The sequence below is a fragment of the Sinocyclocheilus anshuiensis genome, unplaced genomic scaffold, assembly GCF_001515605.1.
Source record: "Sinocyclocheilus anshuiensis isolate Anshui unplaced genomic scaffold, SAMN03320099.WGS_v1.1 scaffold122, whole genome shotgun sequence".
In the NCBI taxonomy this organism is placed as follows: domain Eukaryota; kingdom Metazoa; phylum Chordata; class Actinopteri; order Cypriniformes; family Cyprinidae; genus Sinocyclocheilus; species Sinocyclocheilus anshuiensis.
Window position 1 is genome coordinate 851,815 of NW_015544153.1, and position 11,981 is coordinate 863,795.

Consider the following 11,981-nt stretch of genomic DNA (forward strand, 5'->3'; position numbering starts at 1 on the left):
GATGAGCGGACAGCCCACAGCAGCCTGGACCTTTTTAAGAAGGACACGGGTGTGATCTATCGAGTGCTTGGTGTGGACTCCACTCTCGTGCAGGACACCCCTCTCCGATTCCGGGACTGGGCTGTGGTTCTCGCTGACACCCACATTGACTCTGGACAACACTACTGGGAGGTCACTGTGAAAAAGTCCCATGAATTCCGGGTGGGTGTGGCCGAGGTGTTGACGTCACGTGATGAATGCGTGGGCACCAATTCCAGTTCCTGGGTGTTCGCGTTTGGCCAGAGGAAATGGTTTGCTATGACCACTGGAAAGCAGGTCCCAGTGCCCTTGGTGGGGAAACCCGATCAGGTCGGGCTCTTGCTGGACTACGAGGCTGGACGGCTCAGTCTGGTGGACATCCAGAAAGCTGAAGTGGTGTACACGATAAAAACACAGTTCCGCTCATCCATCTGTCCTGCGTTTGCACTCTGGGATGGGGAGTTACTCACACACTCTGGACTGGAGATCCCACCAGAGCTTTAGTGACTCTTCATTCACACATGGATGCTACATGCCTCTTAATGGATAGAGAAGGAGATGTAGGGGCCTTATGAAAAGACTAAGGAAGTCAGTGGGAACATAGCTGCTTTTCACTGCCATTAAACCAGATTTGAGCAAGATTTGTCCATTCAGCTGGTGAATACATCCTCACAGTCTACTGTTTGTGATATGTAGATGAACGAATGAATCCATACATGCACATATGAATACTTGATATGCTTAAAAGTCATTTCTCATTTTGCATCAGTGCCCAAGTACAGTGTTCAGAGAAGTTTTTCAATAAAAAGACATTCTTCACCAGTGATTTTCTTTATTTAGTTTATACATCCATTTTATCTTATCTCATTTCATGTCATTTTGTCCACCTTACACTTTTTCACATTCATATGGAACAAATACACTCCTTTACCTATCTGAATTTTTGTTTTGTTTTTCCAAAACGTCCAGTTTTGTATCCAGCAATAAAGTGAGTCCATGTACCAAGTTTTAAATACAGGTGCATCTCAATAAACTAGAATGTCGTGGAAAAGTTCATTTATTTCAGTAATTCAACTCAAATTGTGAAACTCGTGTATTAAATAAATTCAATGCACACAGACTGAAGTAGTTTAAGTCTTTGGTTCTTTTAATTGTGATGATTTTGGCTCACATTTAACAAAAACCCACCAATTCACTATCTCAACAAGTTAGAATATGGTGACATGCCAATCAGCTAATCAACTCAAAACACCTGCAACGGTTTCCTGAGCCTTCAAAATGGTCTCTCAGTTTGGTTCACTAGGCTACACAATCATGGGGAAGACTGCTGATCTGACAGTTGTCCAGAAGACAATCATTGACACCCTTCACAAGGAGGGTCTTCATGAATAAACTACTTTTTAATGTGCATGCATGCTTTTCTTGATAGATAGCCTGCTAAATTTACATTAGCTTTGTACTTCGTAAACTAGAGGCAGAGTCACAAAAATCTTCCTATGAAAGAAGTCAAGAAAATTCTTAAGATAAATTCCGACAGGTTTAGATGATTTTTGAATAGATTTTAATATATATATATATATATATATATATATATATATATATTTCACTTTTTTAAATTTTTGAATAGTTCTCAAATATTTTCTTAAGAACATCTTCAAGAGCAATATTTCTTAAAATGTCAGTCTTTTATATTTTATAATTGTATACTAGTTTGCTCGTGGCTGCCTTATATAATACAACAATTTCAATGGTATATCTTTTTATTATGGTATATCTTAATATGCATTTATCCATCTATTAACATTTTAGATAGTAAGCCATTCACAATCATTTTTAATAAAAGTAAAATATTCCAGTAGTAATATGTATTATATGTAATCTTATAACAATTTAAAATAACTGTTTTGTATTTTAATATATTTTAAAATGTAATTTATTCCTGTGACGGCAAAGCTACATTTTCAAAATGCTTATTATTTGAAACAACCCCAAAAATGAATTAAACATCTCACCTTTAGGGATTTAAGAATTCAAAAAACATTAATTCTTCTCAAGAATTTGAATACTTATGTTTTGTCTTAAGAATGCTTAAGAATCTCTTTTCTTAAGTATTTTGGGAATACAGAATACAGTCAGTAACGAAGAAGAAAATAGCCGTTAAGAAGAATTTTAATCTAAAGAAAGTTTTGTGAATCTGGCTCCTAGTTACTAAGGTTACTGGCTACGTTAAGTGCTTTTATGTAAAAATACTTCTGCAGTGATAGACGTGAAGGGAAAGGAAGCTTCTGCATTTCTAAATTGGTCCAATCACAAACCAAACTGTCCTTGAGGAGCTGTACCAGAAAATACTTGGAAGAACCTGGTAGTTTCATAATCCCACAGTAGACTGATGGAGGTCTGAGAGACTACAGTATTGACCATCTTAAACCATCAACAGAAGCTAGCTGAGGTCTACATACAGCAGAGCTTTGGTTTGAAGAACTATCTCTATAACACCTGCGTGCACCTGCTCAGCATGTCCTTACACAGGCTTTGTCATAAATCTCACACCCACATGCTTCCCTGAAGTCATGAGAGACTGAAGTTTGGGATGCTCATGGTAGTTCTTGCTCATACTAAACCCTCCAGAGTCTCCATGCTCTTCAGTTCCTCTGCGTCCATGGTGGAATCGGGACACGTGTCTGCGCTGAGCTCCTCTGGCATTAGTGTGTGAGTGTAAATGCTCTGGTACTCTTGTAGTACCTTGACCACGGCGTTGTGCCCAAACTGCATAGCGTCATCAAGAGGTGTGTTCCCCCATCTGAAGAACAGATGCATTTTAATAAAGGAAACAAATACAGAAAAAGTGCAACAGAGGGGAGTTCTGCCGTACCTGTCCTTTGCATTGGGGTTGACTTTGCAGGTATGTGTTAAAAACTTGACTGTATCCAAGTGCCCTGAAATCAGAGTTTTAGAGACCTATTAATAAATGACTTGTTAATTCCAAAAGTGGAATATTGTGAAACATTATAACAATTTAAAATAACACTTTTGTATTTTAATATATTTTAAAATGTATTTTATTCCTGTGATGGCAAAGCTAAATTTTCAAAAGCTATTACTCCAGTCCTCAGTGTCACGTGATCCTTCAGAAATCATTCTAATTTTATTTTTATTCTATTTTTGTGGAAACTGGAAATCGTTTTTTTCAGGATTCTTCAGTGAATAAAAAGGTCAAAAGAACAGCATTTAATTAAAATAGAAAGCTTTTGTAACAATATAAATGTCTTTACTCTCACTTTTGATCAATTTAATACATCCTTGCTAAGTAAAAAAAGTATTAATCTCTGACCCTAAACATTTAAACAGTAGTGTAATTACACCAATAAACAAAACAAATGGTCTTATTACCTTCTGCTGAGGCCACATGCAGGGCGGTACGGGTGTCATAGTCAGTCAACTCCATATTAACCGCAGAGAGAGCGATTCTGCGAAACAAATTAATATCTTACTGTTGCTCATGACCATTCTCATGAAACTGTTTGCATGTATTTTTATTTGCAATAAAAAGAGAAAATTTTTACCTTCTGAGAGCTGAAACATCACCACTGTAAGCAGCAAACATCAGGTCCACCACAGACTTGTTCTGTAATATAAATATAATGATCGATCACAACTCTGAGCTAGCTCTTATCTTTTAGCTTTACTTTGTTAGCATTGTGTGAAATTGAAAATGTGGTCTGTGGTCTCACCCTCTCGTGGCCTGTCTGTCTGCGAGGGTCTAACTTCTTCGCAAAGTGTCTCAGGTTGTCATAGTTGTGGAAGTTAAAGAGGGAGACTAGCTCCTAAAGGAGAAACAAATTCAGTTAATGGTCTCGGAGAAAAATGAAGAAATAGAAAGAGAGACAAAAGCAAAGCTCATGAAAAGGTACCTGGCAGAAGTGGATGCCTCGGATGCTATTGCCAACACGGTCAAGAGCTGGAGACCAGCACATAACCCCCATGATATTGGGAACCACGAGCAGCACGGCACCAGACACCCCAGATTTAGCAGGCAAACCCACCTGAGGAAGAGAAACACAAACAATAACAGTGATTTTATTTAAGCAATTAGCTGAGGTTTAAAGCAAATGACTGAAATAGTTTAATCTAGCTGTAAAGTCCTCTATGTCTGTGTACTTTACCACACTGAGGAATTCAGCAAACAATCAGCCGGCTGTGTGTGTGTGTGTGTGACTCACGTGAAAGGCAAACTGGCCGGAGAAGTCATACATGCCACAGGAGTGCATGAGACTGAGAGTGTTCCGGACGGCCTCGGCACTGAGCACACGCTCGCCTGTGATTGGACAGATGCCTCCATTAGCTAAAGTGGCTGCCATGACGCTTCCAGACTCACATGTCACCTCAATAGAACACAGCTGGAAATGAGAGAAAGACATTAAAGAGAAAATTGTAGTGATTTAGTATGAGCGATAATAGCAAGTACTGTTATTAAAGACAATTATGTGTCAGAATGACAGTTGATTTACCTGAAAGTAGAAGTCAAGGGCTGCCGTCATGTCAACTCCACTGGGAAAACACTACAGGAAAAAATGCAGAGTAGTAGGTTAGAAAGCAATAAAAATCCTGTCAATATGCTTAAGAAAATGACACTCACTTTTTTCTCTTTGAGATAATAGCCAATTGCATAGTTCCTGTCACCGGTCTCTCTCTCTGACTGGAAACTTTAAATATTTAAATATCAGTACATATTAGAAACCAAATTGTAGGTTCACCTCTAAAAGAGTGTAATTTGATATAAATAATGAGGTTATATTTAAAACTCACGTCGCATTACTGAACGCAACATATTCTCTGCCAGCCATTCTCTTCAGATAATCCATCATCTGACCCACAAACAGAAATCAATATTTTTAACAAGCGAGATAACAGCAAACACCTGACATAGTTCACATGGTGGAGATGTTGCAATGTACTCACAAAGTCAAACTTCTCTGCCTTGTTGGATCCAGGCTGTAATAGAGACAAAAATGGAGAACGTGAGAGAAGACGACAGAAAAATCACCAATACCCTTGTGAAAAAAGTACACTTTACCATAGTTTAAAACTGAACAGAATGTAATGTTTTCAGACACTTCATTGCTGATAAAAAGTTTAATGGTAAATTAAAATATATTTGAATGTTATTTCTAATGAAACTTGATAAAGTTGCAATTTAGTGCATTTAAAATATATCAAGTTCAAATGGAATATCTAATCAAGTACTAGTATGTTAGTCAACACATCAAATTTTTTTTACTTCTTTAAAGCACCAACATAGATTATTAAAATATGATTCAAAATATACTTTAAAGTGTAACGTTTAATTTGGCATTATTACAAAGTGCACATTTTAAGTGTACTTAACTGTTCTAAGAAACAGTCATGAAAGTGTACTCTCTTTATGCACACTTAAGTGGCCTTTTATTTCATTAATATTATACTATCTGTAAATACAGTTTCACACATTCAATTTAACCCATAAGCACCCAGACCAATTTCTCCTTACAGGAAAATTATGCGGCATATAAAACAGACCAAATGGACCACTTATAACCTGTTTCTGCAGTTGTTTTTGAAATACAACCCCTCCTTGTGAAAGATCTGTAATGTGACATATATGTGACATTTGGCGTTTATGATACATTTTTAATGTTACATATATGTTACATTGGGCGTTTATTTCTCAGTTGAAAAAAATATATTTGGTCAGTTTTTTTGCTAAATAACAGCTTTTCCACAACACATATCAAAATTATTACTTTTCTGGGAAGACAAAACAAAAAAACTTTTTCAGAAGTAATACAGTTTTGCATTTTATTTGCTTTGCCACACTTTTCACAAGGGAAGTCAATCCAATAAAACTAACCTGGAAGGCTAATTAAACTGAAAGGCTAATTCACTGGTTTATGAGTAAATTAAGGTCTGTGCTTAAAATTACTTAAAAGGACTTCCACATATTGTTTAACAACATAAATTACACACAATTATACCTCAGATGTGAGATGCTTTAAAATGTAAGTTGCTAACAAGTTACATCCTTGTAGTATATGTAGTCTGTCTTTACTCATACAAATCAAAAATTTCAAAACCCCATTAGAAATTTCTGAGGGCTAACCCAAGGCTAATGCTAATCCTTTTTAAGACAACAAATTGAACAGCTCTACAGACAGTCAAAAAGATCCAGAAGGAAAGAGTCAGATGTTAAACACATTCAACATTTACAACGTCCACTGTAGTTTTTCACATTTAGTCAAATGTGCTAAAAATGAACTCCATATAAATAAAATTAGTTCTGTTGGCAAGCAAAAAATAGCTAACAGCGATTCCAGTGACACAGCTTACTTTGGAACTGATCCAAAGATCCCTCTGCAAACAGTAAAACAGTGCAGTATTTAGACACATGGTGGCAGTGTGCACAAACGTGTGCAGGTATGGACAGCACAGAAAGGGTGGTATGATATGAAATCATAACGGTCTTATCCTATAAAAATACATAGAAATCTATAAAAGGTTATGAGTTTGTTGAATGTGTTATGCACGTGAAACCATAATTAGCATCTTAAATGAGAATAAATCTTATTGTCAAAGAAAAGATTTTGCAAATGTGGACATGATCATGATCAGTCATGTTTGTCATTGCACAGTTGCAGTAAACATGAAGTTAAATGACAGAACATGAAGGACGAATATAAAGCCAAATGATTTGACATGAACCGCTGGTCCCTAAATGGTATTGAGTTTCATATGTCCTAAGGTGTGATGTTAAGATGACCAGTTCCACAAGGTTCAAAAGTGAGTTCCATGTGCAAAGGTCAGCGCAATGCGATCACAGCTGTGAGATGTCTTCATCTTAAAAAGTATTCCTGTGTGTCTGTGCTCAGTGATGTTGTGTAACATATTTAAGGACATAGGTCAAACTAGAAACACGAACACTTTTGAACTTGAAATAAAAGTGGGGAGTCCCTTAATTATACATGCAGTTAGGTACTGTTTTTATATCAGTTAATTTAAACCACTGAAAACTTTTAATCTTCCTTTGCAGTCTTTTTAAACACGCTGAAAGGCGTATTTCTCAGCACATCCTCTGATTGGCTGTTTAGACACACCTCTTGACCACTAACTGCTCTTATTTTGCCATTTCTAAAAGGACCACCCACTCCCCCCATTACACACAAACACACACCTTGTCAGCTATTTAAAACCAGGTCAAAAGGACAGAAATATAATTGTGTCCAATTAAAAGCACTTTGTCTATCATGGCAATCATTTCTGAAATCAATAACATGCAACACAGCACTGCTGCTGAATTTAAAGTAACTATTCAAGGCTTGTGTCCCTGTAAAGGCTGGGACAAAAATAAAATAAAATAAACCTTAAACCTAAATAAAAATTACCTTTAGGAGAGAGCTGATTACAATGGCTCCTGCATTTACCATGGGATTATGAGGTTTATCTGGGAAACAAAACAAAAAAAGTTTACAAATTGTCAAAACTCAGTGTCAAAGGGGCATCGTGCTGACTGGGAATGATTCCGTATCAGATTCAGTACAGACTGCAGATGCAATGTTCCTCAGAGGTGAGGAAATCCATTGATAAGATTCATACTGAAAGGACAACTGACAACTGTTTTACAGCTTCCTCTTATACCCGGACTTCATGTTGCAATAGAATGCTATGAGCCTGTGATGTCGCTAATTTTGAGTCATGCCATTGGTTTGAACCTCTGCAGTTTCGTCCAGGGCAAATAAGAGAAAGATTATAAAACATAAGTTTACTGACATATATATGTGTCGTTTTAAGTGTCCAAATACTATTCAAGACTACTTATTTCTATTGTAGACAGCATCTACAATAGAAATAAAACAGATTGTGATGGATTCTCACCCTCTTCATCTAAATAGAGTTTGTTGAATTTGAGGCCACTGGGTTCTTTCCCCACATATCTGTGCACATGTTCAGTGCCAGCCTCGTGCACAGCCAGCGCATACTCCAGAGGCTTCACACATGACTGCAGACAGAATGGCATATTGGTGTCTCCTATAGCATGCCTATGTAAAGAGAAAGAGAACAAATTTAACATACAATGAGTGAGAGGGAAAAGCAAAAGAAAAACTAAATTATCATTCAGGGTCCAGAAAAATCAGAAAGCATCACATGCGAGTGAAATTTGGGTTAGGCGGGTTAATAAAACATTAATTTGAACTAAATAATTTATATAATATGATAAATTTGATGTAAGTGATATCCATGATTTAAAGACTGTCAAAGACTCGAATACATTACAACCAATGACCTACACTGTTTAAAAATATGCAAAGAAAAAAAATATTAGTTTGTTGTTGAGACAGAAAGACATCATTAAAATAACTATAATAATTAAATATTAATAATAATTATTTAAATATAAATATTATATATATATATATATAAATATTTATAATGAGACACATTGTAAAATATTGTTTTAATACATTATCATTCAAAAGTTTGTGGTTGGTAAGATTTTTGAAAGAAGTCTATCTTGATCAAAAATACAGTAAACAATAATATTGTGAAACTATTTTAAATAACTGTTTTTTCATTTTAATATATTTTAAAATGTAATTTATTCCTGTGATGGCAAAGCTGAGCTTTTAAAAAGCCATTACTCCAGCCTTCAGTGTCACATGATCCTTCAGAAATCATTCTAATATGCTAATTTGGTGCTAAAGTAAAAATTATTATTATTACCAACACTGAAACTGGTTGTGCTGCTTAATATTTTTGTGGAATTTTCATATTCTCATAATGATGTTTTTTGATGAATTCAAAGTAAAAAAAAACAACAGAAACAGACATTTTTGTATCATTAAAGGGGTCATATGATGCGATTTCAAGTTTTCCTTTCTCTTTGGATTGTTACAAGCTGATTGTGCATAGATAAGATCCCTGAAGTTGCAAAGACTAAAGTCTCAAAACCAAAGAGATATTCTTGATCAAAGTTAAGACTCTGCCACGCCCCCCTAAAACGGCTCGTTCTAACACGCCCCCACATCTCTACGTCACTATGTGGAAATATTTGCGTAATGCCACCCAAATGTTCACACAAAGAAAGAAGGCGTGGTTTAACCGCAGTAGTGTTGAAGCAGCCATGTCAGGGAGACGCTGTGTCAAAATAAATGTGTATTTAAAAAAAAAAAAAAAAGCATCATATGACCCCTTTAAATATTACATTATATATTATATATATTTCATATGTCACTTTTGATTAATTTAATGCATCCTTGATGAATAATATTATTTTATTATTATTATTATTATAAAATTATTATAAAAAAAAAAACTTACTGACCCCAACATTTTCAACGGTAATGTTTTTATGGTAAAAAAAATTGTAATTTCAACCACAATTATACATGTATGTACAGGTGGACCAAAAAGTTAATTCTGGACCCTTCTCTCATCACAATCATGTGAGTAAAGACAGTCAAAAGAAAGCATATTTTACCTTTGACCATCCACTGTGCATAGAGAAACTCCCCATAGGTCCGGACTGAACTTAGCTAACTGAGGGATGTAGTTTGCTACCTGCGCAAACACACACATAGACAAATACAGAGATGAGATGTTGACAAATGTGTTTGTAATTGTGATTCAGAAACAGTGATAAGGAAAATCAATGTCTTACTTTCCCTCCTTTCTGAGCCTGTGTGCTATAATACAGATGGTTTATGAGGGATGTAAAGGCTTCGAATTCTGGAATGATGAACTTCCTTTGGAAAGCTTGAGACAGGAGGACTATGTTACTGCCAACACATCTAGAAACAGAAACACACATATGCCCATGTGACACAACTGTGACTTAACAGCCACCTGTGATCTGTAATGTGCTAAGAGAGTTGTACATGGCCGAACATGATATTTGATCCATGTTTATTAACACCGACAGAGCTGGTTCAAAAGCAACTTAAGCGGTGCCTCACACGAGTAACAAACACGTTTATCGCTGCTTAACATGGCTTAGCTCCAGCCACACATGCTCCAGCAGAACGCATGTACACAAACATACAACACAACAGGTGGCTTGTTGTATTTACCTCTGTTGGAGAACAGAAAGTCAGGTCAGGAATTTGTATGTGATGATATGTGTGTATGATGAACTGACTGTTTGTATTTCCAGTCTTCCAAGAACATTGAGATATCATTTACCTGTAAGGGGCATGAGTGTGTGTATATATCATAACAGCTGCAGGTCATAAACGATAAGTGATGTCATGGCATATCACAAAAATCTCACACAAACACATACTCTCTCAAGCTTTGAATTGCTGCGTCAGTTTTACACTTACTTTCTGAACAGTTCCTGGTCCATCATTGCTGTTCCAACAGACTCTTGGACAGCTTGGTGGATCTGCCGCATGCAGTCTTTTAAACGGGGGTCAGAGGTCAGCAAGCCTGTGCTTCTGAGTGCCTAAGAAATACAAGAACACATACAGTATCTCACAGAAGTGAGTACACCCCTCACATTTTTGTAAATATTTTATTATATCTTTTCATGTGACAACACTGAAGAAATGACACTTTGCTACAATGTAAAGTAGTGAGTGTACAACTTGTATAACAGTGTAAATTTGCTGTCCCCTCAAAATAAATCAACACACAGCCATTAATGTCTAAACCGCTGGCCACAAAAGTGAGCACACCCCTAAGTGAAAATGTCCAAATTGGGCCCAATTAGCCATTTTCTCTCCCCGGTGTCATGTGACTCATTAGTGTTACAAAGTCTCAGGTGTGAATGGGGAGCAGGTGTGTTAAATTTGGTGTTATCGCTCTCACTCTCTCATACTGGTCACTGGAAGTTCAACATGGCACCTCATGGCAAAGAACTCTCTGAGGATCTGAAAAAAATAATTGTTGCTCTACATAAAGATGGCGTAGGCTATAAGAAGATTGCCAAGACCCTGAAACTGAGCTGCAGCACGGTGGCCAAGACCATACAGCGGTTTAACAGGACAGGTTCCACTCAGAACAGGCCTCGCCATGGTCGACCAAAGAAGTTGAGTGCACGTGCTCAGCGTCATATCCAGAGGTTGTGTTTGGGAAATAGACGTATGAGTGCTGCCAGCATTGCTGCAGAGGTTGAAGGGGTGGGGGGTCAGCCTGTCAGTGCTCAGACCATACGCCGCACACTGCATCAAATTGGTCTGCATAGCTGTCGTCCCAGAAGGAAGCCTCTTCTAAAGATGATGCACAAGAAAGCCCGCAAACAGTTTGCTGAAGACAAGCAGACTAGGCTGTGTGTTGAGTTATTTTGAGGGGACAGCAAATTTACACTGTTATACAAGCTGTACACTCACTACTTTACATTGTAGCAAAGTGTCATTTCTTCAGTGTTGTCACATGAAAAGATATAATAAAATATTTACAAAAATGTGAGGGGTGTACTCGCTTCTGTGAGATACTGTATTTCAATACTGGAACAATTAAATTATGAATTGTTGAATTGTTCAGTGGACAATTATTGTTTGAAACTTTTAGCACAAATTTAGGGTTGAACTACTAGCACTGTGATATACAGTTGTAAGGTATAGTAAAATAAAGAAATGAAGAATTATTGCCTGTGCCCTATATATTTACAATAATTGTAATATATGGATGTATTTAATCAAAGGCTAGAAATATGACGTTCTTATGGTACAATACAACAGTGTTTACACTAGTCAAATGCAAGAGTTAACCATCAATCATTTGGTAGGAACATGTTTTCCTTGGTCAATGATATATATCATTTGAGCTGTTAAATTGCAGCTATGGTGGAGATGACCATCATATATAGACAAAATAACCCCATGCACATAAATTATAGCAACAGACCTCTTAACACTTTAATGGGTGTCTATTTCTGGGTGTCATGTGTACTGAAGCACACACACACACACACACACACACACACACACACACAC

General features: G+C 36.7%; 2 protein-coding genes across 2 annotated transcripts in view; one reads left to right on the forward strand and one right to left on the reverse strand.

Annotated features, from left to right (window-relative positions):
- The window catches only part of LOC107695231 (SPRY domain-containing protein 4-like), a 2,110-nt gene extending 1,023 nt beyond the window's left edge, over positions 1 to 1,087 (forward strand). The window contains exon 2 of the mRNA XM_016495047.1: positions 1 to 1,087. This exon is cut by the window's left edge and continues 15 nt beyond it. Within this exon, the coding sequence (XP_016350533.1) occupies positions 1 to 522 (522 nt within the window). The 3' untranslated portion in view covers positions 523 to 1,087.
- A 1,007-nt stretch (positions 1,088 to 2,094) lies between these two features.
- Positions 2,095 to 11,981, reverse strand: part of LOC107695273 (glutaminase kidney isoform, mitochondrial-like) — a 10,877-nt gene continuing 990 nt past the window's right edge. The window contains exons 3-18 of the mRNA XM_016495106.1: positions 10,368 to 10,489; positions 9,707 to 9,836; positions 9,527 to 9,606; positions 7,924 to 8,087; positions 7,434 to 7,492; positions 4,978 to 5,010; positions 4,825 to 4,883; positions 4,655 to 4,721; positions 4,527 to 4,577; positions 4,239 to 4,415; positions 3,930 to 4,061; positions 3,750 to 3,842; positions 3,582 to 3,643; positions 3,409 to 3,485; positions 2,891 to 2,954; positions 2,095 to 2,818 (exon numbers count right to left, since the gene is read on the reverse strand). Coding sequence (XP_016350592.1) covers positions 2,629 to 2,818; positions 2,891 to 2,954; positions 3,409 to 3,485; positions 3,582 to 3,643; positions 3,750 to 3,842; positions 3,930 to 4,061; positions 4,239 to 4,415; positions 4,527 to 4,577; positions 4,655 to 4,721; positions 4,825 to 4,883; positions 4,978 to 5,010; positions 7,434 to 7,492; positions 7,924 to 8,087; positions 9,527 to 9,606; positions 9,707 to 9,836; positions 10,368 to 10,489 — 1,560 coding nt within the window. The 3' untranslated portion in view covers positions 2,095 to 2,628. The remainder of the gene's footprint in view (positions 2,819 to 2,890; positions 2,955 to 3,408; positions 3,486 to 3,581; positions 3,644 to 3,749; positions 3,843 to 3,929; positions 4,062 to 4,238; positions 4,416 to 4,526; positions 4,578 to 4,654; positions 4,722 to 4,824; positions 4,884 to 4,977; positions 5,011 to 7,433; positions 7,493 to 7,923; positions 8,088 to 9,526; positions 9,607 to 9,706; positions 9,837 to 10,367; positions 10,490 to 11,981) is intronic.